Source organism: Lates calcarifer, linkage group LG17 (genome assembly GCF_001640805.2).
Source record: "Lates calcarifer isolate ASB-BC8 linkage group LG17, TLL_Latcal_v3, whole genome shotgun sequence".
NCBI classification, from domain to species: domain Eukaryota; kingdom Metazoa; phylum Chordata; class Actinopteri; family Centropomidae; genus Lates; species Lates calcarifer.
This window is the reverse complement of record NC_066849.1, coordinates 5,557,101-5,583,226: the sequence shown is the minus strand read 5'-3', so window position 1 is coordinate 5,583,226 and position 26,126 is coordinate 5,557,101. Positions and strand designations below refer to the sequence as shown.

Here is a 26,126-nt window from a genome sequence, read left to right as displayed (position 1 = left end):
GCATCAGTAACTGTTTTTGATGGGCTGTTTTAGATGACTGCATGTAAATGAACGCCGTCTTGTTGTCTATATAAAGGGTGACTGCTGCTAAAATAGACATTTGCTACAACTCTAGATGACATGCAAACCTTTGTCAGGCAATTGGTATGAGTATTTTTGATTGAACTTGATTGGAGATTTTCTCTAGAAAAAAGTAATTATTTACAATGGCTTTACAGGACCTATGCAATTTCCAGGACATCTTTCCGGATAGTGTAACCACTGAATGTTCTTCAGTGCTTTTTGGAAAGAAGAGTGGATGTAACTATGTGAGTGGTTTGCCGTTTAGTGACAGCACAAGTCTGTTTAATTTTTATATACCAGTTACAGAGTACCTAGATGAGAGTCCAATACAGTTTGGGCAAATCAGCAAAATCCAGAGCTCTGGCGCTATCTTATCTCAGGACTCCATCTTGCCATCCTTCTCTTTGCCGATAAGTCCTCCTCTCACTTCCTCTCAGACTGTCCCTTTGCCTTTTCCCATGTCTCATGGAACCACCACCCTGGCTTTCATGTTTCAGGGCGGTGTGTTGGCTGCAGCAGACACTCGTTCCAGCTGCTCTGGGCTGGTAGCGTGCCCAGCCTCCCAGAAGATCCTGCCCATTCACAGTCACTTGGTGGGCACGACGTCGGGCACCTCAGCCGACTGTGCCCTTTGGAAACGGATTCTGTCTCGAGAGCTGAGGCTTTACCAGCTCCGCCACGGCCGACGGCTGTCCACAAGCGGAGCTGCCAAACTGCTTTCACACATGCTTCACCCATTTAAGGGGACCGAGCTGTGCGTGGCTGCCACGCTGTGTGGGTGGGACGGAGGAGAGGTAGATGAATGCCATGACAATGGAGGTTCAAAGACAGATCTTGGTGGTTGCACAGAAACAACAAAGAAACTGGAAAAATATGCAGATACCAGTCTTGAAAAGGTATCTCTGGCAAAGCCAAAGACTCAGAGTTCTTCGTCAACTCTTGGAGGTCAACAGAGCTTTACCAGGAAGAAAATAAGTTTGTCTGGACCCAGTCTGTTTTATGTGTGCAGTGATGGTACTCGCCTGCAGGGAACACTCTTCTCTGTGGGCTCGGGATCCCCCTATGCCTACTCAATTTTGGACCAAGGAGTTAAATGGGGACTGACAGTGGATGAGGCCACATCAATAGCTAGAGAAGCTGTGTACAGAGCCACACACAGGGATGCATACTCAGGAAACCATGTAGACATCTATCACATCTCCTCAAAAGGATGGACTCGGAGGAAGAGAGAGGATTTGAAAGAGGAATATTACAGAGAAAAGGAAAGACAAGAGAGAAGGATGAGACAGGACGTGACTTTGTCTGAGTAAAGACATGAAACAAACAAAAATGGCATGAGAGGAGAAAGGCAAACATCAGGGAGTATTTTGGAGAGACGTGATGGCATCTTTGCAGCAGATACTAAATTAATGAACAGGACAGGCAGTTGCATCCTCCAGGCTATTTCTCAAATGATTTGGGCATGCATATCATTCCCTCCAATAAACAGCTGATGTTTTGTTTGTGCTGATGATAAAATGTATTCTAACAGCGCACTGCTGGCTGGCATTTTGATTTAGACGTTAAAAACACTATGAATCATTTCAAGTATGTTAGATAATTACTACCTATTCCTGCTTGTGTTTGAGCCACATAAACAGACAGAAGTAGAGAAAAGGATCACAGTGAACACTCCAAAAAAAATCCAAATGTGGGGAGGCTGAAGGTCGTAATGTATTACCGTCTATAAGGGAACAAATTCAGCTGCGGCAATAACTGGTAAGGAGTTGAAAACTGATTTGTGTCTGCTGTCAGAATACCTCTGAAGTTTCTTTGACACTTCAATAAATTAATGAACACGTGAAATTTTGCTGAATTGCCTGTTCATTCTGTGTGAGCAGTGTGGTAGTAAATTAAGCATACTAGTAATTATTCAAGTGACAATGACTCTGCATATTAGGGCAAAAGGCAGAGAGCTGTTCATCCTCATCCACATTGTTCAGTCCTGACTCTAATACATAAGTGAAGAAAGCCAAAGTATGGTGGTTAAAGGTTTCAAGGGCGACGCAATAAACCATATGAGAGAAGTTTTATAGCGTATGGAATGTACTACATATCAAAATGTTGGAGTTGTGCTTAATGTTGTGTTTTAATGTGTTGATATGATGAGCTTATTTTTGTGTTATACTTTATATGAATGAGCTTTTAATGGCTAATGTGTGTGTGTGCAGTGAGCATGTCTATGTGTTATTAATTGCACAAAATAAATTACAGGCAGGGCTGCGTGACGACGCTCAGCACATCTCCAGCGTCGTCTCAAACCTAAACTAGTACTATATGATTGACTGCAGCTGTGAGAGTAAGAGGGGAAAGCCTCCCTTCCTCCCCGACCTCATCTATAATTCCCATCTTCGGAAGTTCATTAATGACAGAATTACTGAGCGAGTGAAAAACAAAAAGTGGAAATCCATTTGGTGATGGTCCAGATTTTTAAAGCTTGCGGCCTGACTTGTAAGTACAGAGGGAGTTCTGAGAGAAACAAGGACAGAATCGTAATCAAAGTTTTGAGCCTGCAAGATGAACTGTGACTCAAAATTTGAGAAAGCAGTCAGGCTTCCTTGGCTTGCCCTTTTCAAAGCTTTTTGTTCAGTTTTGGCAGTTTCCACTCCTCACATGCAATCTCCAGCTGAGAAGAGAGAAAACACCACTGGATTTGACCAAGAAGTGAAATGTCACAGACTCTGGCTTCTAAGTTCAGCTCAGTACATCTGTTTTGGTTTTTTTGGTTTTTGGAGAACTTTAAAAACGTCTGACCATAACAGCTAGAAGTTTGCCAAACAGTCTCTCGGAGTCTGAGCTCAGAACATGCTTTGCACTAGCAAATCTGTCGCTGTGTGCTCTCAAAACCTGGCTTGCAGATTGGCTTTGTATTGTGCTTGCACAGTGTAGTTTTTGCATTAATGAACCTCCATATCCAGCTGGGTACAAGTGATCTGAGGCGTGACCTTAAGGTCGCAAATTTGCTTTCTAGTCATATGACTAACACTTGTCTCACCACAACTTGTTTTTTAGTCAGGAGATAGAGCTTGAGAAAGATCAAGAAACACTGATGTGCAAAGTAAGACTGCACTCTGCAGATGAATGGGATTCTGCTACTGTGCTGAAAATACTACCCACTCATTCTCTCTGTGTTTCAAATTATAAATATCCAACACATTTTGAGTGAGAAACGAGTATATTCTGTCCCAGTCAAACTGCAAAAAATCTTGAGGGAAATCTCACGTTACACTGATTTTACATTTAGATTTTGCACATCTTAAGGATGTTGTAAATGCAAACACAGGATGATATGATTTAGTTTTTAAATCCTTGAAATCTGGATTAGTAAATACAAATTTGTCTTGTCTTAAACTGGTTTTTTCTAAGACAAAGAACAGAAATGACTCATAAAAATCAGCTTAAAGTAAAGACTTAATGGGAAACTGAATTACAGCAGTGTACCATTCATCAAATTGTCCATTATTTTCCAAGAAAAAAAAACAAATCATGAACAATCTATTCAATTTACTGAAGGAAATATGCTATCAAAGTGGGGATGAGAAGGGGTAATTACAGTCATACATTTTAGACATGTTTTTAGCAAGTGGGAAAACACTAGTGGTGAAATTTCATCTTTTAATGCATTCTTGAGTAGCAATTTTCTGGTCCAGCTTCTGGGTGGAAAAAACGGAAACTTCATTGAAGATGACTGTGCAGACTGGCTACATTTAAGCAGATTACAAAACACAGCATGACTTCAAGGAAATGATACAGCCTAACCAGAAAATACTGAAGGGGCTTAAGCGATTTACATGTTATTGAGAAATGATAATGAAGAATGATAGAAACCACTTCTGTGGTTCTTAAGGCATTTGGTTTTAGCAGCAAACTGAAAAGGTAAAAGGGTATTTTATTGGTTCTAGGTGAGTTACTACAGGTGTATCTTTACTGGTCACAGTTCTTTAAAATATTAGGCTTTCAGGGCGACTGTCGTCCCCAGTGAAAAAACTAATGCAGAGGGGGGAGAGAGGGGGGAGATAAACGGAGAGAGAGGGAGGGATAAGAGAGGGGGAGAGAGAGAGAGAGAGAGAGAGAGACTGGGCTAAGTGGACAGACCTCACGTTGAGCTCAGATGAACCTCGGCATCCTTTCCCACGTTGGATCATTTCAGCTCCGTTAAACCGGAGAACCGCCGGAGCGGAGCGGCGAACACACGGTAAGCTCTGTTCTCCTCCACTTTCATTTCATCTTCACGATTCACTAGTTTATTTAAGTGAAATCTCTTACGCCCTCACAGACGTGACAAGTTTCCAGGCGTCGTTTCTCCTTTACTTTACCGTTCAGTTTTTCATTTGGGGGGGGGGGTCATGTAGCCGCGGTGAGTGAGCCCGTTTCCAACTGTTTAACTGTCAGTTTGAAGCTCTTCGCAAATAATAAGCAGAAACAGACCTTTCGCGTTTTGCTGCTAGGAGCGGATGTTATCATGTGCGAGGTGTTTAGGTGAAATATCAGTCGGCTGGGAGAGGGGGTACGGCAGAGCGGAGCGTGTTTTTGAGTGACTGAACTGAGCGCCAAGGTTTGACAGATGATACGGATAACGCCGTGCTTCCTATCTGAATTTCCGGCAAGGTAGTGTTGGTGTTAGTGTGTATGTGTATGTGTGTGAATGTGTGTGTGCGCGTGCGCTCGTGCTCATGCGCGCCGTGCTCACCTGCCGCGTGCACTTTGACGCACGGGGGGACTCTCGCTCGCTCGCTCGCTAAAATGATGGGGACCGCTGGACCTTGGTTAGTAGCCGAAAGCGTTTTTTGTTTTTTTCTTTTTTTTGTGTGTGTGTGGACGGTGTATTCATTATAATAGTTGGCCCAAGTGTGTAAATCACATTAACATGCATCAAGTAGGTCATTTTTCTGGCTTCCTCTAACAAGACAAGGTCACGCTCCGGGCTGTTTAGTGTATCTCCACTAGATATGCTAATAAGCGGTCCAGATGTGAGTGTGCGTGCGTGTACGTGAGTTTGTGTGCGACAGAGAGCAAAGAGAAGCAATGAGCCATCATGCGCTTGGAGAAATGTTATAACGTCCTCCCGTGTTTACAATGTAATGTCAAAGAAGTAATTATCATCTACAACTACTCTAACACACTCAACACAAATGGGTACAGACAGACAGAAAACCTTTTAACCACAGAGGCATTTTCATATGACAGATAAGTACATGGCTAAACACTTGCTCAGCACAGTTCTTTTGCAGTGGTATCACTTAAGGTTAAGCTGTCTGAGTGTCAAACCTTGACAATAATGAGGTGACTGATGTGCTGAGTACAGTGGGCCTCTCCCCACCAGTCTGATTTGGAAAGACTTAAGAGCTTTTATGTGTGTGCACTGAGCAGGAGAGAGGCAGTGAGAACGGATGAGAGGTCTGTAAGCATTAAGACGAATGGCAGGAGCAGAGAAAGCCAGAGATGTTCAAATGGAGCAGAATCTGTCCACGTCCCGGCCGTTTAAGCCGGCCGGGCTGCCCCCTCTCCCAGTGTACTTTCCACCCCCACCACTCCTCCCACCCCCTCTTCCCTTTCTGCCTCCATCTCCCATTTTTTCCCTATGTAAAAGGCCTGACATGCACAGGCTATTTTTAATAAAAATGAAATAGCCGTGTTGCAGTGAAGCGCCTCGACGCAGAGTAAAGTGAGACTGAAACAGCGATTTGCAATTTAGAGCTATGTCACCACTCATCATTCCATTCTGAGCCAGCAACGGCAAATCGTCCTCACGCTTTCATCCTCTATCCCTGCCTTACATTTCACACATATCTCATACGCACTCATACCCTAAAGACTTCAAACAACAGTGAATGGCATGTACTGCTGGCAACGTGGTTTGGGAAGCAAAGCTGGCAGAGGGAAATGTAAGCCGTGAGCTCAGTCTATGCTAATGCACAATAGCTGAAAGAGACAAAAGTATTTTGGAGGAACCACTTCTTGTAAGATGATGGCAAACAGATCCAGATGCTGAACATTAAGCATTACATATGGATGACTTGGTATAATTGGTGTGCCAAATGGAAATAAAAAAAATCAAGGGTGAATTTCTTTTGAGAAAAAAAGATGCAAGGGGAGAAAAATTACTTAGTATTTCCTATGATCAAATTCTCAAATTGACTCTGTTCTCAAAGCCTGCTTTATAGAAAGTAGGTCAGTATCTGGAGAGAAAAGAACACTGGTTTCATTTTCATGTGTCCTTTCCTTTCATATGTAGCATATCAATTTGGATATATCAGAAAATGTTATGGTTCATATTATACACTGCCATCAAAGGCTTGTGCATTACTATAGGCCCACTCTGTGCTTATTTGCATCTAAATTAATCATAGCACGTTTTTGACTGTACATTTATTTAGGTGGATGAGGCCAGGGGATTTAAGTTTATCAGTGTGCACTATGTCATTTACGTCCTTTAACCACGATATCGATCTTTTGCATGGCATAGCAGGTCGTGCAGAGAAATCCCTTTAGCTTTTTAGCATTTTAATGTACAAGTCTTTCACTGTAAATCTGTTCAAGAGAAGTGCATTCATGAAAACTTTATCTAAATTTGTTTGAGGTCCACATTCCTGTGCACCCATGACTAATGCACTGTTACACACTGTGTGTGTGTGTGTGTGTGTGAGAGAGAGAGAGAGATAATGCATGCCTCCATGCGTGCATGAGGGTGAAAACAGATGTCAGGGAATTTACATTCATGGTGGGAAATAGTGAGGCAGAGTGATGGATGCAGGTGAAATGTGGATGGAAAAACTGCAATTACACACTTTCAGTCTTGTTAAGCTGCTGACACTCTTCAGTACATCAAGTTTCAAAGATCAATGGCTGCGATCTGATTCAAATACTAACCAAAGTCAGATCATTAAACTTTTGGAAAATGAGGACAAGTCATTGATTAAATTATTTATGAGTCTAATTAATCTCCTGAGGGGAGCCGCTCTCTCTACTGGCCATTGAGGCATGGGGAGACCATCTTTAGGGATGACATCAATCACCTGATGTCCAGGCAATTGTGTGCAACAAGGAACAGTAAAGTACCTGAGCTCCACCTCATCGCCAGGACCTCAGGCTCTAAATTAATTGAAATTTTTTAAGACCACACTAAACTCTCTGAGAATGTCTGAGTGATCGATAACAGGATTCAAAACACAACAGCAATGAGGATAATGTGACTGCCAGCATCTGGTACAAAGTGAATTCTCGTATTTCTCTCATTAGACCGTAATGCTCATATATTCTGAGCAAAACTCACAACTATTTTTTACAGCAGGTGGCAGAAAGCTCAGATTATCAAGCAGAACTGTTCAACAAACAATAGGGAAAAAGATGTCTACAAATGTCTCAGAATATCCTCCTTTTTATAAGATAATGAGTAAGACGCCAACTTCTCTTTGTCTTTTTCCACTTCTGAGTCTTGAAGGACTTGTTTCCCATCTTTAATGAATACAGTGAAGATCACACTAATTATGTGTTCTCTCAGGTGTTCCTGTGCAGCGTGTGTACTGCATGCGAAAATGTGAGAGAAGAGGGTGAAATGAAGACCTACTCTGGGAAGAAGACACATGAAGCAGGAGAAGGAAGAAGACAGTGAAAAAAACGCAAGATGAACCATCATAAAAATCTGCTTCTGATCAGCCATTCGTCAGTTATTCTTTGAAACAAACTGATCAGTGAGCCTCAGCTATGGCAGCACATATTGTGCTTCTTTTTCTTTTGTTCTGTAAAGGGGAGAGAAATGGCATTTCAGTTGTTGTTGGGTATTCAGAGGAAGATCGGGATTTGCAAATAACAACAAGCAAAAGACAACAAGTTTTAGCTCATCCAGAATCCACTGACAACTTTTTTGTGAGAATCAAAGAACTGGAGAGCCAGCTTCAGAATAACAAGGATGATATAAGAACCCTGCCAAATGTGGCTTTTAAACTAAATGACAGAGAACCTAATGATTTCGACTTTAAGAACCAGGCTGCAAGAAAAGCAGTCATACTTAAACATCCTGAATCTGCTGCCAAATCCCTTATACCTAAACATAGCCCTGAACTCACTGTGAACCACGAGAGAAGGAGCAATTTGACTAATGGAGAGGTTGAAGGTGTAATTAATGATCACAGTCTAGTGCCGAGTTCAGAGGAGGAGTACTCTCTCCAGCCCGAGCTCAGTTTGGAGACAGGTGTCGGTGACGTTCTGCCTGAGAAGACACGGGGCCGCTCTAAATGGGTCACGAAGTCTGAGGACGGTCGGCCTGGGCCTCGCTCTCGCCGCCGGAGGAGCTGGCTCTGGAACCAGTTCTTTGTGATCGAGGAGTACAGAGGGCCTGAGCCTGTGCTCATTGGACGGGTAAGCTGTTGTCACAACCAGTCAGCATGCACATGTGAATCACCTATTTCTAGAGGGACATTCTGGGCACAGAAAAAGATTTTTTGCGAGAAAATAAACTTTATTTTGTAGAGAAATCATTACACGCAAAAAGTAATTTAATTTGAGCAAACAGAAATCTATTCTGTCCTCAATACATGTATTAACATGTTTGGCATTGTCCACAAAGGGGTACAGTGATAACCTGTTTCACTCAGTTTGACTCATTTCCCCTGCTTTGCAATTTCATTGCTCCGTGTTCTTGTAAACCCACTGACACTTACTGATTTAATGGGAGGCCGGCACCACTGGGAAAATGGTAAACAACTCACATATACCTAGTTTTATTACCCTTTATTAAAATTTGCAAGTAAGCCTGTACTTTATAGAGCTGCCCATTTTCAAAATCACATGTATGAATTCAAACTAACACAAAATTCATTTGAACACAACCCATGTAGTGTAAAGCTATATGCTTATGTGCCAAAACCCAAATTTTTAAATAACAGCAGATTATTCTTTATTAGCTTGTAGCCTAGCTGTCTTGGTTGGTAGCTAATTTCCTCCTTATATGCAGTAGCTAATAAAGCTAGCTGGCAACCTTGATGACTACTAGCCATTGTAATCTTTGTATAGATATTATGTATTGTATTTTTGACTCATCAGTGCTTGTAAAAAGTATACAGCCCTGAGTTGACTTTAATATTTAGATAGCAAAGCAGAAATGCTAATAATTACTAACCACTTTTTTTTAGCATGATTTCAAAATGAGATGTCAAACAAAATCATAATCTTAGATTCATATTTATTTCAATTTAACAGCACAGTTAAGGCTACATCTTTTAAAGGAACTACTGTACATTAATTACTGTAATGTCTTGGCTGTGTAGCCAGAATCATCGAGTTAGCCAACTAATTTATCTGGCAGAACTTAGCTATGAAGATAGCTAGGCTTCAGACAGAAGGAAATTCATTTAACCAGTTACACAAGGCTGGTGTGTGCCTGCTTACCTCTTCTTTTCCCTCCTTCCATAGTAAGAAATACTGGCAACTCAATTGGAGACAAAACAGCTCTTTAAAAATTACCTACTCTGATTTGGCACATCGCAACAATGTGTCAGGTTGAATGAGCCAGTAAGCAACCCTTAGAGCATGCAGCGCAGATATGTTAGGAGCAAGACAGATGCTCTGGGCAAGTGTCCAAGGGTCAGGAAAACTGAGAGAGAGACCAAATGAGCAACTTGTGGAGTATTAGCAAACATACAAACATTTACTGAGGACAAAATTGATTTTTGTTTTCTCATATTATTCAAATTTTTCTTGCATGATAATTTCTCTAGAAATTCTAATTTGTTTTTTTCTGTGCTCCAAATGCTCCATCACACGCCTGGGACTGAGGCACAAATATAACACCATATAATTGCAATGTTTGTGCAGCAGTCGTGTCACATACTCGAGTCTTTACAGTCCCTACACCATGCCCTTCTACTGCTGTCAGTGTCACAACACGAAAAGTGTCTGAAATGATTTAATCCACAGCACACCTGAACCATTCAGATCCCAGGGGTTTACTTGTAGCATTTCACAGTCAGGTGCTCTGCACTAATGCAGCTGCTGGCAGCTACAGTATACTCAGAGTAGGATTATATCAGCTGTAACGCTAACAGGGAATGTTGCCAGCCACTTTGTAGCTAGCAGTATACTTTATAGTGACAGTCTAGATTGGATTCTTACCAGTGCAGTATACACCTCATAAATGTTTAATCTTCCTCTCTGGTTGTTATTGATACAGTCAGGGAGGGGTGTTAAAGCAATCAGTAGACACACGAGACTGCTCATTCCTCTGCAAGCACAGTGTTGATGTTGATATTCATGTAATAAAGCATCCCTGCAATGCAAGGGGGTTGGAGGCACAACGTTTTATCTCCAAGGAAGCTCAGTTTGTTTGCCAAAAATAGAGACGATCATGTCAAACCCATTACTGGTGCAAGGTTTGAGGTGAGCTATCAACAGTTCAAATCACAGGTGCCTCAACCCGTGCGGAAAAAGGAAGAGTTTGGCTGCCAAAGAAAGCAGCGCGAAGCAGATATAAACCTGCTGGTGAATGTACTTTGTGAGTGAAAGGACGGGAAAATTCAGATTACAGACTAGGAGAGAAAATGACAAAGGAATTGGCTTTGTTTGTACGGGGTGGATAAATTTCTTCCCTACTGTGAGAGTGTTTTTCCATGCTGACTGAAGCACAGCAGGACTGAGCCAGCAATTAGACTGCAAGGAGAGGAGGCCCTGATAGAAAGAGAGAGGATGGAGTGGCGGGGGTGGGTGGGGGTGAAGCTAAGAGCAGGGGAGGGAGATAGACACAGGCTCTGACAAAGATGTCTCTCGTGGTGAAGATCGAAGCTAGCTTTAAGGAAGAGAGGAGTTAGAAGGGTGTGGGTGTAGGGATGAATAAAAAACCCAGAGTCCCTTATCTAGCAATTTGTAGGGTATGCTATCATGAGTTTCTGTAATCCCCAACTTCATCCTCCCAACACACACACCACACACACACAGAATGTACACTAATCCTATATATTCTCCTGGTCTCTGCCTGCATGATGTGCAGTGTGTGAGAATTGCACCAGCATGAACATATGTTGTTAACATGCAGTATGTCATAATATATGGGTGCTTTTATGTGTGCAGCTCTTAAGCTAAGTATTCTTTACATATCATTATGCATTAGCATTAGTTTCTCAATTTCTCTGCTGCACAAACAAATTTCATGTAGCTGTATGAATATGCTTTCAAGAAATCATTTGAAATTCCCTGCAAATTTGTAAGCAGTCATTGTTGCAGCTGAATTTCAGAATGGAGGCTTTATTTCTCAAGAGTCTATCTAAGGTCCACAGCAGAGGTTGTGAGTAAGCCTTGTGGATTATGAACATGTGCAGATGCGCCTTAAGGGTAGAGAGATGTGAAGGCTCCTGGTCAGAAAGCTCAATGTGATGAAGGCTGAGTAATCTCTTTAGCTTTCTATTTCTGTGTGTTTGGCCTTTTACCTATCAAGCTCGCACTAATATCCTCTCTGCCATTAAATACCAAACCAGTATTCTGCACTAGAGAGCAAAACAGATAGTCCGAGGGACAGAGAGGGAGAGAGAGAGAGAGAGGAATGAGAAAAGTGAGCAGATGGGCATCCTGTGTAACCGACGTAAGTTGATGAAAAGAGAGAGACACTGGAAAAAGAGGTGGTTTAAAAGGTGCAGGGTAGTGAGACAGATGGATTTACAAGAAGGGGAAGATAGAGGCAGATGGATAGAGGAGAGAGAAAGATTTGCAGATGGATACTGCCTGTGTTAGTAGGATGCATCTGTGAACATACATGTAAGACATTTGCAGGGGCACTGTCCACACTGATGTGGTTTTGCCCTCAACAAGCCCCCAATGGCATGCTTGGTCCAATGAGCTGATTAGCTGTATGCATCACTACTCATCCTGGTCCCATATGTATCTACCACACCTGGTGCCATTCATTTCAGATTCACTGAGCACATCCCGTCTTAATATAAATCACCCATTTTATTTAGTCATGTTTGCACTACTTGCCAGACAAATAGATGAGTTTTAATGAGCAATACCTGCATCAGCACTCTGTGAAATTGCCTGAAGGTGTTACAGTAATTGACTCTGTATATGTTTATTTTCCAGCTGCACACAGATATGGACAAAGGAGACGGGCACACTAAGTACATGTTGGAGGGAGAGGGTGTGGGCTCTGTGTTTGTTATTGACAGCAACACAGGCAACATACATGTCACCAAGTCTCTGGACCGCGAGGAGAAGGACCAGTACCGTCTCATCGCAACAGCTACAGACCGTCAGACCGGCCGAGCCCTGGAGCCCTCCTCCGAGTTCATCATCAGAGTGCAGGACATCAATGACAACCCACCCATCTTCCCCAACGAAGCCTATGTCGCCATGGTGCCCGAGATGGCCAACATCGGTACAGCCTGAAAATAACAATAAGGGAATACTCCGCCCAAAATCTTTTGAAAGGTGGCTGTAAAATGTTAGTCATGGAGAGCTGTGTTCAGCTTGAATTTATTTAATACTTAGAATGGATGAGCTGTCTGAAATATCTCTCTTATTCACTGCTCCCTTTATAATAGATACTGAGAGGTAAATAGAAATTTTGGATAAATAATTTTGTATCATAGCTTACAAGTGTAGTTGCGCATTGGCCATGGACACTATTTTTCAACATTCCTTTGTTTAATTTTTAAGGATTTTTTACAGCAGATATATATTACACTCTTAAAATTCAGATATTAAAATAAAATGGCAGAGAGATATAGTGCAATAATATTACTGCAGTATGATAGGATGTGAATTGTCTAGATAGTGGATCTGTGGAGCTGCACTCTGAAATTGGAAAAATTGAAATTTTGACATTATGATGGTGCAAGATGAAAAGTCAGGGTCTCACCAGAGTCTTTTGGACTCATTGTCTGGGCACCATGGATATCTGTGGCAAATTTAGAGGCAATTCATCCAATAGTTGAGATATTTTAGTCTAGGCCAAAGCGGCAGACTGACCAACTGACTAAAATGCCAGCATTGCAATCTCTAGAGCCATGCAACTAGCTTGACCATTATAATTTGATAAAAAATTCATAGAAACTTCTCAACCAACCCAACCAAATGATTGTTATTATTATTTTCTGAATAATCTGTAATAGTGATAATGAAAACCTAAAGACGATCATGTATGATATAGGAACGTATCACTTCTTTGCTTGAAAATGCCTGAAACAATAATCTGCTAATTGCTGTGGTCCACAGCCTACTCCTTCTGCTTTACCACTGTCCAAAAATAAGTAGTATCTTGTAGACATATTATTGCCAGAATGTAGCTAAATACACTGTTTGTGGCACAGCTCCAGAGTTTCAAGGAAGGTAACAGCGTATTTGTTGACATACTGTGGGTATAGATAGACGGCAGAGCAGTGGATAATCCTTTTAATCCTACAGATGTAAGTATTTGATATGAGATAGATCTTGAGTGGAGTATCACTTTAAGTGGGTTTATGAACCATCCACCAGTTTTTACTACTTTGCTTTGAAAGGGATCTTTAACCTGTCACCTGTGTTGCCTCATCTGTTTCACAGGCACTTCCATAATCCAAGTCACAGCCAGAGATGCTGATGATTCAACATATGGAAACAGTGCCCGGCTGGTGTATGCCATCACTCAGGGCCAGGACTATTTCTCTGTGGATCCTCAGACAGGTCTGGTCACAGCCTCACATGAACCGCACAACCCTCAAAGCTGTTTACCAGGCCATGCCTCTCCAGCTGATGATTACACTTTATACAGTAAATCCCAGTGGTGCTGTTAGATATCATATGCTGTGTCTTTTCTACCATATGTCCAGCGTGGATAGGCACATTTTAAGTAGTTTTATATGATCCGTTCAGAAGCACAAGTGGCCTGGAGTCACATGTTTTCCAATGTCCTGATTTTAAAATGTATGCATCTGACTCGCTTTGATGCTAATTTCTTGAGACGGCGTGTCACTGTGAAATCAGTTGCTGTTGTGATTTTTGTTCCTTGTCCCGCTCCCCACTCCACCAGGCGTCCTGCGAACAGCCGTACCTGATATGGACAGAGAGACTCAGGATGAATATCTGGTGGTCCTCCAGGCCAAAGACATGGGGGGGCATCTGGGCGGATTATCAGGGACTACAACCGTCACTGTGAAGCTGAGCGATGTCAACGACAACCCCCCTCACTTCAGACGGAGTAAGCACCGCTGTTATCAGATCATCATTTAACTGCTTACAGTGTCTATAGCTTCAGAATATGCCTGTGTGTGAGAGAGAGTAAAGATTAAAATGATGAAATGTCTTGTAATGGCATTTGTGACAGCAGGCTGATATTTTTTTCCTCCTTTGGGTCCTAGTTGCTTTGACAGGTCCAGGATAAGATATAAGCTCTACAGTAGCTAAATAGCTTGTCAGTCTAGTGTCTTCCTCTATTATTATATGCACTCTTCCTAATCATAGTTTTTTACATCAGTTGCAATAACATAACCTTTGCCAAGATGAGTGACATTAACATTCATATAAACACTCCCACTTGGTCCCTGAGGTTCAAATGGACTGTGGCTTGACGTGGAAGAGTGAAAGATCATGTCCGCTTTTTCTTATCCAAGCTTTTCCCTGTTCCATGCTATTAATATTTCATCCCAAAGTTCAGTGCTTTCTGCTTCAATAGACAGTAAAATCACTGCAGAATGTGTCTAACACTTTGAGACATATATTGCATTTCTCTATATACTACCTCTCCTCTGTTCGCTTTTCCCCCCTCACCTCTACTTCTTCTTCCTGACAGTCTCTGCTTACTGCCATTCATCTTAATGTTTAAAGCCCCCTTCTCTCATGTTGATATATTGTTCTGCAATACAATGCTTTATAGAAGCAATTTAATATTTCCAAATACCAGCAGTGTGTTATTTATTTACTGATATCCAACTATATCTTCCCTCCCCCACCACCTTACCTCAAGTCATTATTTTCCGTTTGACAATAATGCCAGAATTTAAGCAAACGGCTCATTTAACATGCTCTTTGAATGCGAGGGGTGTGATTTCCAATTTTTTTTATTATGTGCAGGATTTGAATGATTAACAATCAGCGAGGTAGAGCTGCTGTGATTAAAACGGAAAGCATTTCTCTGAATTTGCTGCTTGTTGCTGTGCAGCATCAGGAACATGTAGAGGTCATTTTCTTTCATCCAATAAATTATATGACTTGCCACAGGTCAGTGGCTTCATTTTGCAAAGTGATTAAGTGACTAACTAACAGTAACTGAATGGGACAAATACCTGTCAATTAATATGACGCTTTACATAGTTTTATTAACTGTGTTTGTAACATTAGTAATGGGATTAGAGTTAATACCTATTTTTGCCTAGAGAATAAACAAAGAAACTAGGGCTACAGCTAACAGTAGCTTTCATTATTAATTGTTTGGTCTTCAAAAATGATCATCACAGCTTCCCAGAGCACAATAATGTGTTCCAGTAGCTTAATTTGTTCAGTTGATGAATTTCATTTAGATGATATAAAACAAACTAAAATAACCAATCTTTTGAGTAGTGAGAGCTTATTGCCATCTTTGCTTGATAACTGATCGATTAAATTGCCAACAGCTGTCAGCTGTCTGGCTCAGCACAAAAAGGTCTACAATGCTAAGCCTAGTTTATCCATACTAGTGATGAATGCACAGAGATGCTAGCATCATAACTCTCTTTGAGTTACATGCTAACTCCAGCATATCATCATGCCCATTATGACGATGCTAACAACTGTTGTAAAGCAGATAATATTGTTTACTGTGCTCACGACCCTGGTTTAGCATGTTAGCATGCTAGCACTTGTAAATTAACATCTAACCACCTACACAAAGTACAGCTGCAGCTAATGGGAATTCAGGTATTGGTGATGATGATCACAAACCAGAGTACTGGGTGAATTACAATATTGACCTGATGATGGTGCTAAAATGTCAGCGATCACCTAAGTATTTACAGTTAATCCAGCAGACTGACATTGCCATCCCAAGAGCCATGCTGCTAACCCTAGTTTATCCATGGTCCATACACAGGCTTTAAATTTGTACATGGGTTAAAATCATGAGTAGCATACAATTTAGTCATAGAGTGAGGTACTAATGAAAAAGACTTTAAAGACAGTATTACATTCTTGTTTAAAACATGCCCATGCCGATATGTGTATTAAAAAGTTAGAGTTACTGGTCACTGCAAATGTCGTCTTATTGGCTGTAAACGGATCCTCTCCCAACACAATTCCAAGAGATGAGGGAAAACCTCACAGCCCATATTCTGTGCAGAAATGCATTCAGAATATCAAAGTTAATGTGAAGCTTCAGTCTTTTTAGTGCAAAATTCTCTCTTTGTGCCACTGCCTCCACACTGTAGCTCTGCAGAGAAAAACTACATGAAAACACAAAGAGGGAATTGCATTGTGAAAAGACTCAAGCTTTGGAAGATACCCTCTTGATTTGACTAATTCAGACAGCATGAACCAAGGACTGTGGATCCTGTTGCCCATCACTTAGACTATATGGACAGGAGGAGTGATTACTTTCTCTTGCAAGTCTTCCAAGGCACATACTGTACGGGCATATGAGTATTGTATTAAGATATTCTTTAAACTTGGTTGTGAAGTGAATGTGAATGAAGCTCTCACATAATAGAAAGAAAGAAAGAAAGAAAGAAATTACAGCCACACGCATTATCTGAAAACCACTGTGTTTTGACTCAAAATTGAGCCAGACAATCTCCTGCTGCACCTTGTGTAGTTCATTTTTTCACAGTGGAAACTACACATCATTCAGTGCCAGTTCTCAAAACCATTATATTCCTTGTTTTCCTCTCTGCAGGTGCATGGTCATTCTCTGTATCTGAGCTAGCAGCACCAGGTGTGGAGGTGGGCCGTCTCACTGCCACCGATCCTGATCTGGGAGAAAATGCACAGCTGGAGTTTACTATCCTGGACACTGAGGAGGCTGAAATATTCAATGTAACCGGAAAAGACCAAGAGGCCATAATTGTGCTGAACAAGGTTGGTGATGAGACACAAAGTAACTGTGTGTAAAGTAACTCAAGTTTATTTTCAACAAAAGTTTGGGATCTGGAGCTAGATACAGCTTAAATGGCCACATAATGAGAACAACATCTAATATGCAACATTCCAGCAGATTAAACAAATTTGCTTTGGACTGGTATTGCAAATTAATTTTATTTAGTCAGTTAAACACTTCAGCGCTCCACTCAGACACCCTCTGTTGCTGACAGGTTCAGACTCCCAAGGCTCTACAGTGGGCAATTAATGAGTAACAATGAACTAATAAGCAGCTGGTGAAAAATTGTAGCTCATTTCAAGCGACTGGGCCACGTTTAAGGCAGCCAATGTGAATTTGTCTCTTTACTTTTAAGGGTTTTAGCAGCATTTGGCGTTCAAAGATAATTATTGTGCAGTTAAATTAAAAGGGTGAGGAGGGTGAGGAAAGAAGAGAGCCTGATGAGTAATTACACAAAAATGTATTAGAATGAGATAAAAGAAAGTCCAAAATGGAAGATGTGAGTTACATAGTGAGATGAAAAAAAGGGAGATAAGTGTCTCACTGTATATGAATTATGAAGTACTTTATGTGAGAAGAAATACCAGTGTGTATACACCTGAATTATAAATGTAAAACCTTCAGTTAAGTATAGGCCACAGACTGAGGCTGCTTTATTCTTCACTCAACAGCTGCTCGATTATGAGACCCGCAGTTCCTACACTTTCTCTGTGGAAGTTGCCAACCCTATAGTGGATGCCCGATACCTAAGGAAAGGTCCCTTTAAGGACCAGGCAACAGTCCGGGTCATGGTCCTTAATGCTGATGAGCCACCGCGATTCTCCCAGGCTCGGTACCATCTGGACGTGTCTGAGAACTGCCCCCCTGTCTGCTCTGTTGGACGGGTCTATGCTGTGGACCCAGACACAGGACAAAGTACCAACATCAGGTGGTTATTACCCCATCGCTCACTCATTTAGTCACTCACTCAGGGCTCACTTCACTATCTTTTTCTTTCCTATTTTTGCTCGTGCCCTATTTCTGTATCTCAGGTACTCCATCGATCCCCAGTCAGACCCTGAGGCTCTGTTCCGCATCGCCTCTGACACAGGCTCTATCAGCACAGTGATGGAGTTGGACCGTGAGCAGGAGCAGTGGCATAATATCACTGTCATCGCCACACAGAGGGGTATGTCAACCCCTCTGCCCTCGGGCGCCATGAGCAGCAGAGCTTACCAGAGTTCATATTTCCCCGAAAGCACCGCTGGGAGTTGGGAATACAAAGTGTATAAATGACAGAAATTCAGTGATAATTTCAATGTTAGTGTCAGTTCCCTTTTCTTTCAGACAATCCAAATCTTGTGTCAAGGGTTGTGGTTGCCATAGAGACACTAGACCAGAATGACAATGCGCCGGAGTTGGACAGGCAGTACACAACGTCTGTATGTGACTCCAGTGCCCCTGGTCAGGTCCGTTCTTGTTTTTGTTTTTGCCTGCTATTGAATTCAGCTCCAGACTGTGTTCTTGTTTTCATCCGTTTGGTCTCAGGCTCTTGTAAGTGACTATTTTTGAAAGAATGTGAGATTTTATTTCTCATTTTTGGCTCAATTTTTTCCCTCCTGTGTTAGAACCATTTCAACAATCGGGTATAGTGGAGGCAAAGTCACCTCATGTGTATTTATTCAGCTTTGCATTTCCAAATAGAATAGAACAGAATAGAATAAAATAGAAAGCCAATAAAGTTATGATGGATATTGATAACATAATTTAACTGAATTTAAATAAACTGCCCAATCCTGTTCATGTTACACTAGTCCTTAAGATTTCAGTCCTGGCTGATTTGGTTACCTTGGTAACAGCGAGTGTAATTTATAACACCACAGCAAACAAGCTGCTGCAATGTAGCCAAACAAACTCACATTGTCGTAATAAAGAAGTCAGTCAAAAATAATTGCAAACTGTGTTCTAATTTTATGCGGTTCTTCTCTTGTTCCATTACTCCCTGCAAAATTAAAAACTAATCCCAAGGCAAACATGTCTTCTTTAGCACATTTTTAAAACCAACAGTCAGCGTTAACTTCTGTGACAAATGCATCGTGATTTCTGTGACGCCTTCACAGTGAAAGCTGCCCTGTGTCTTGCCAGCTGTGGAGCAGCAGCAGTAGCAAATGTTGGGTTTGCATTAGCAGTAACTACAAACAGCTCTGATACAGCACAAGGAGAGTGAACCATAAACAGTGAAATTAAAAACAGTAAGGCTGGATTACACGATTCATTGTTTCCTGTAAATCCTTTTTGGTGGACTCCGTCACTAACAATGAAAGCTACAAGACAGAGGTAATTATAGAATGAAAATACATTGAATGGTTATTAGGCTACTGAAAATTGACAACCATAAATAGTATTAAAAAACGGGTGATTATAAGTTTGTTTATCATTTTCATGTCCGGAAAAAGTAAAATATAGAGAAAAGTAAAAATATATACATATGTAACCCCTGAAGGCCATTAAAATAGAACTTCCTGTTCTGTGTTCTGCAGGTAGTGCAGGTTCTGAGAGCCATCGACAGGGACCAGGGAGGGCAGGATGCCCCAGTCCACTTTAGCATCCCTCCAGAGTCCAGCTCTGCACTTAACCTCACTATCAGGGAAACTGGAGGTAGCGCCGCTAAGCTCTTTTTTTTTTTTTCCATTTAATGCACGACACCAACCAAAACTGGTGCATGCTTGCTGTGCAGTGACCGTGTTTAATGTGTGTGGGGTTTTTTGTCACGTTATCAGGTGTCACAGCCAGCCTGGTGCTCCAGTCAGCCTTGGAGCCCCTCCCTGGCTTCTCCTCATCCTTACTCACCCTGTACGTGCCAGTTGTGCTGCGCGACGGGGCCTCGGGTCTGACCAACACTGGCACGGTCACTGTGACCATTTGTCCCTGTCTGCGAGGGGGCATGCAGACAGAGGATAGGGGGAGACAGAGGGACAAGAGATGGGAGAGACACATGGTTTGTCTGCCCGTGCCATCCACCTCTCCGTCTCTCATATTCAGTCTGGTCACTTTACTTGCTATGCTGGCCTGTGTCACCACTCTGCTGGGTAGGTTTGATCGGTTCTCTGAAGTCTCTGAAGCACTATAAATATGTTGTTTGTGACTTTTTTGAAAGACGCTGAGCAGTTGTGTCAGGTTGCTTCTGCAATGTCTAAAGAGTATGTGGTCATGTGTCTCTTTTTTGCCCTTTAGTGGTGTGTGCACTCTCGCTGTCATTGCGCCATCAGAAGCGAGACTCCCACTCACCCTTCGAGGAGGATGATGTCAGGGAGAACATCATATCCTATGATGACGAGGGGGGAGGGGAAGCAGACACCGCAGCTTTTGACATTACAGCACTGCAGAGCATGCACAGAATACAGCACATGCACAACAGAAACATGTGAGCTGTGCCAAAAAAAAAAGTTTATCCTTGCCATGGTGGCTTATGGGAGCGTGTGTGTGTTTGTGTGTGACTGTGTGTTTCTCTGACATTTATCTCTTGGCACAGATGGTACACCCAGCAGAATCCGCCGAGGGCCAGGACGTACAGCTGGAGCCGTAACCCGCGCCCGGGCCTGGACCCTCAGCAGAGGCCAGGCTCTGCTCCGCTCTACGGACGCCTCTGCTACGGCATCCACACGCTGCCTGTTCTCAGAGATTATCCGGCCGGTCCACTGGAGGCAGGTCTGCAACTAACGCAGCTGACCCATGGGCTCACCGGAGGTCATATTGGCAATTCCCTCGTCATCCAGAACCAGAGCACCTTTGAGCCTCTGCTGCACTCTCCTGAGATGAGCCCTGGTAGTTATGAAGCAGAACACATGCTGGTGAAGAGCAAAATTACAGACAGAAATGAAGGCAGCGAAGCAAACACAGCCGGCACAAAAGAGAAACAGGATCAGGCCAAGGTCAGAAAATAGTGGTGATACCAACAGATGACAACATGCAGCAATTATATGGAGGCAAAGAAAGGCTTTAAGGATCTGATGAACAAACGTATAAGCAAGTAAATGCCTAAAGTGTGAAACTGAATCACAACTTAACACTTAATGTTAAAATTTAAATACCACTGAATTTAAAAAATTTAACGATTTTACTTTGAGAACCATCCATCATAATGTATGTGGCTTGAATTCTTCTACCTTTCAATGGCAAGTGGCTTGATTTCAAAAACTTGATTTTAAGTATTAATTTGTTTTTGAAGGTGAAGTGTCAATAAGTTGTATTCAAAATGCTATGTTCAAGTTCAATGGGTTGGATAATTCAGACATCAAAATTGGGTCGTACTGTAAATTTATGAAGATTTGGGTTCTTATTATTCATATCAGAACTGCAAAAAAGAAGTGATGATTTTCTGCCTCTACTCATTTGGTATCCCCAGATCATGTTAATGTACAGACAGATCTTTCAGTTCAATTCAGTTTGGTTTATTTGACACAATGAGAGACCCTGGCTCTCTCATATCTGTGTCAAAGATAACACAATAATGTGCAAGAAATTTTTCCACTGTGATCCTTGATGTAAAGAGAGCTTTGATGCAGTAATCCAGGTACTTAGGCGATGTCATACTACCATCAAATCCACACAATAAATACAGAATGTATCTTGAAAAGTAAAATCAACAATAAAATCACTCCAAATAAAAAACATCAAGAAACAAAACTTTCTCTCTAAACCTGGTGTGAAACTGTGGATAACCTGTTCCAGTTTCTTGCACCACAGCATCTAAGGGAACAAATATCCACACTGGTACTGAACTTCAGAAAGTACAAGTCTGTTAGGCATGAGTTCCCACAACCCTGTGAGAGTGGTCGTCTTAGGTAACAGACAGTGGGTTTGGCAGGAAAAATCTGACCATCTGTGACAGCACTGGTCAAACATAGTTTGCTTGTCATAGATTTTGATGCAAATAAAATAAATTCCATTTTGGTCCTATGAAAAGACAAGTTATTGTCCACTTGCCTGTTTTATTCACACTGAATTCTTCACTTAGGATTAACATTTTTTTTCATTCTTATATGAACCAAAATTACTGAGTCATCAGCATATGAAAATAAATGCTCAGTACAGGCAGATCTCATATAATTTTCATCACATCGGAGATTTAGCATATCTGACTATGGCAGGTGTAGGGGCTTTTGACATGTGTAGCTGTGTCACTGTCTCTTGGTTGTGTATTTGTGTGTATTTTTTCTATGCATTCAGAGTAGAATAAATCAAATTTCAAAACCTCGGACACTAAAATACAAGATGAAAGATATAACTTGGTCTCATTATCCAAGAAAGAGAAGTTCAGATAGCGACTTGAAACTCTAAGCATCCAAGAATCTGAATCTGTCATCTCTTCCAAAAAAAAATAAAAAATGTATTTAAAAAACGTCAAATTATCTCATTCAAACCACATATATCCAGAAAAATATTCCAGTGCAATAAGTTCTGTGGTATTTCATTTACATTTAGTATTCAGTCGTGATTAAATTCCATGATTAGCTATTTATTTCATTACAAAAATAAATAATAATTTTGGCATTTTTTTGCTTCCATATATTTATCCTTGCATGCCTTTTTGAATCATCTAATCTCTCCCTTCTCCTTTGCTGTGACAGACAAGCAAAACAGAAGCAGAGCAGACACCAGCCAACAACGCTGCGAATCTGGCCTACTGTGACCCAAATGAGTCTTCATGCCAAAGTCACACCAGCTCCTCATCAAACCAGCAGGAGGGGCGACCGGGGTCATCGCAGACTCAGATCAGTACGGCAGCCACCAGCTGCACAGTAGACGACATTGACACTGATTCTTCCATCCCTTCCATTTCAGAGCGAAATTATTCAAATGGTAATCAGCTCAACTCTCTAAACCCTCCTGTTTACCTGAAAGGAGACACATACAGCATTGTGGGCTCGCTGAATCCAAACAGCAGAGAGACGTGTATGAATGGAACTAGTGGCAGCGGGTTATATTCAGCAGGGGTGCAGCTACTGAACATGTGCACACTCCAGAGAAAGGATTTGACCCCACAGCCTTTGCCCTTACCTGGGGGGATGTTTGGCAACAGCAGAGGCTGGCCGCTGGTGGCAGAGCCTGCAAGAACAGAAGCCACTAACCTGCAGCCTCTCCGGATGGAAGACCTCCTGAATTTCCGTCTGGATCAGGTCACCTTTGACCTGTCGCAGCCGCCCTATGACTCACTGCAGACTTATGAGTTTGAGGGCCGTGATTCAAGAGCTGAGTCACTGAGCTCGCTGGAGAGCGACGGAGAGAAGGACGATGGGAAAGTGGTGGGGGGGATGGAGGAGTTAAACCAGAAGTTTCAGAGGCTGGTGGAGATCATCCGAGAGAGGGAGACGGAGAAGGAAGGAGCGGGAGGAGGAGAGACACAAGCAGCTGAGGGAGGTGAGACTGCAGAGGCTACTCTTATTGAGACTCATAAACAAACAGAGGAAAAGCAACAGCAAAGATGGGATTTCTAGACTGCAATGAAAGGAAAGTTGGAGATAGAGGAGAACTCTTCTTGACAGTGATGGATTTTAAACACAGCAGGGGTGGCAAAATACACAGCCTCTGACAGGGATCTTCTTGTTTCTCCCCCCCTGCCAGGAAAAATCCATGAGGCTGACAGTATAGTGAAGATTTGTGGTGGGATCATTGCACAGCCGATAGTTTTCACCTCCACTATGTTTAGAAAATGCATATGGTTAATCTGTCACTTTTCACAGTCTTGTAACTGATATTAATAATGCACTTGGGCTTTCAAAGCTAAAGTTATGAAAAATTTACTTTTTTTGAAATATTGATTCTGAGCCCTGAAAGCTGCATTGTTAGAAAATAGGCCTCATTAAATATTGACTGGAATTGTGATATTTAATATTGATAGTTTAATAGGGGCACACTCACCAGGAGTCCTTGGAACTTCAATGCAAGATTTGCATCTGAATTGGACAGTTTTAAAACCGCACAGGCGTACAGTACTGTGGGTCTGCACTGCCACGTGTTCACAGAGCCTCTCCAATGAGTTTTAACTGTATAGGTTTATATTCTGTAGCAAGAGTACAATTCCAGCAAGTAGTCACCATTACAGTAGCAGAATCTGCTCACTATGCAATTTGCACACAGTTAGAAATGATTAGATTATCACTGTTAAAGACCTGTGTACTGTTGTGAAAGTACAGTGAATTATGTCCATATGTAGATATAAATCAACCTGGACTTTAGTGGTTATTGCTCAAGAGTGGACAGTTTTTTGGGGGGAGGGGAATATTTGCTGTAATCACAGGAAATTAAGCATCCAATTTGCAGTTATTAAACTGTTGCAGACATAAGCTCACCACATACAACAGTCCCAATAATTTCACCCACACAAGATTATTTATAATTCACCATTGTGTTTGCTCGTCTAGAATTATCTCCAAAGGCTTATTTATCTCCCACCTTTTAAAGAGACAAAATTAGGCAAAAGCCATTATGTGATGCGGCACACACAGGCATTGTTCTCCTGACGAGCCCCGAACACAGAGCCAAACAATCATTTACTTCAAGAGTGTTTAATGTTATTCAGGCAATCTGTCATTTGACAGTGACTCATTTCTATAGCTATTTCAAAACTCATTTATTATTCAGAGGGTATGAGGATGAGTTATTAAAGTAATGGCATTATTTTCCAATAATATGATAAAATGTGTTTGACTTTCTGCAATTATTCCCACTTTCTGTCTTCCTCAGTAGTGGCAATTTAGGTCTTAATCAGCTGCAGTTCTTGTAAGATTGCGATGCTTACAAACTAAATTTGACAGAAAATCTTTGGTTCCTTGACAAGAAAAATGAGGTGTAGAGAAGACTGGACTCCTCAGGCAAGGAAATGAAATGCAGAGGAAAAGGAGTGGGATATTACATGAAGTGCAAAATGATAACTAGTTGTCACCACACTGCATATCATCAGGATGCTGTGGATATCCGCTCACATAATAATAACTGCCACAGAAATATCATCGTACAATCATACCGAGGACATATCCTTACCTACAGATCAGGAACAGATTTAATCTAATAATGAACTAAATATAGACTGTGGAATGTGAAGGACTCTCTATGTATCACCTCAGAAATAGTCAAGACAAAAATAGACAAAAATAAAATAACAGTAAATTAAAATATGTTTGAAATTCAAATGTTCACACACACACACACACACACACACACACACATACTTTAAAAGAGTGCCAAGAGGAGGGCTGAGAGATGGGGCACAACAGTGTCTGTCCAGGCAGGTTTGTAACCACAGCTACTGGTAGTACAATGGTGCCACCCAAAGGTAAATAGATGAATTGCATCTGTGCTGCCGCCTACAATGTGTATTGTGCAGGAGCTGGAAAACAATACGTTTTTTTTTTTAAATGGAAAGACTATAGTTACTATAAATAAATAAAAAGTCTGATTCATTTTCACGAATCATTCTTTATAAAGATGCTTGCCCTAACAGGAGACTTTCATACGGTTTATGGCTCATATCAGTTCAATCATATCAGTCTCTGTATGAAACTTTAGAGGAGAAGTACAGGAATAGTATGAAAATTACGGGAATAGGAGAGGGGAGTCAGAAATGTGGGAGACTTATGTTTTTTTTCTACTTGCTGACAAGAAGGTATTCTACATTTTTTAGGAGAGCCTGGAAAGGCCCTTTAACTTTTTCTCATCTTAAAAAGTCCATCCTCCCCACCACAAAGATATTTGTACAATCCCTAATTAGATCTTCTTCTAAAAGAGCAGCATAAAAACTATGTGTATTTGTCAGATTTTCTCTATTATTGCTTTATTCATATGAATTTCAGGATAATATGGCCTGTTCGGGTCTGTTCACATAAAACCAGGAGGAGTGGGGCTGTAGAACTGGACTAATATATGCCAGGGGAAGCAGAAAGAGAAGCCAAGTTTTCTTTTTTTTCTTTCTTTCTTTCTTTTTTTTTAACTGAAACATCCAGTGTCCATAGATATTGAT

At 41.5% G+C, this 26,126-nt stretch overlaps 2 protein-coding genes across 2 annotated transcripts; both read left to right on the top strand.

Annotated features, from left to right (window-relative positions):
• The first annotated feature begins 127 nt into the window (after positions 1-127).
• On the top strand, positions 128-1,904 carry psmb11b (proteasome 20S subunit beta 11b). Its single transcript, XM_018670038.1, has one exon. The coding sequence runs from the start codon at positions 207-209 to the stop codon at positions 1,371-1,373; it is 1,167 nt and encodes a 388-aa protein (XP_018525554.1). The 5' UTR covers positions 128-206; the 3' UTR covers positions 1,374-1,904.
• A 2,158-nt stretch (positions 1,905-4,062) lies between these two features.
• Positions 4,063-26,122, top strand: LOC108878954 (cadherin-4). The gene is made up of 14 exons (XM_018670036.2): positions 4,063-4,297; positions 7,604-8,460; positions 12,169-12,463; positions 13,630-13,749; positions 14,096-14,263; positions 16,928-17,109; positions 17,800-18,056; positions 18,160-18,296; positions 18,455-18,576; positions 19,648-19,765; positions 19,888-20,196; positions 20,342-20,531; positions 20,640-21,039; positions 22,738-26,122. Exons 2-14 carry the CDS (start codon positions 7,807-7,809, stop codon positions 23,602-23,604), a joined length of 3,819 nt encoding a protein of 1,272 aa, XP_018525552.1. The 5' UTR covers positions 4,063-4,297; positions 7,604-7,806; the 3' UTR covers positions 23,605-26,122.
• The last annotated feature ends 4 nt before the right edge of the window (positions 26,123-26,126 follow it).

What these genes read in the sequence shown, in the direction of transcription:
- psmb11b (XM_018670038.1), top strand. Translation starts at nt 207, where the DNA reads ATGGCTTTACAGGACCTATGCAATTTCCAGGACATCTTTCCGGATAGT.
- LOC108878954 (XM_018670036.2), top strand. Translation starts at nt 7,807, where the DNA reads ATGGCAGCACATATTGTGCTTCTTTTTCTTTTGTTCTGTAAAGGGGAG. An exon ending in CCATAATTGTGCTGAACAAG is followed by an intron (nt 17,110 to 17,799) that starts GTTGGTGATGAG and finishes TTCACTCAACAG; the next exon opens with CTGCTCGATTATGAGACCCG. An exon ending in TGTCATCGCCACACAGAGGG is followed by an intron (nt 18,297 to 18,454) that starts GTATGTCAACCC and finishes CTTTTCTTTCAG; the next exon opens with ACAATCCAAATCTTGTGTCA.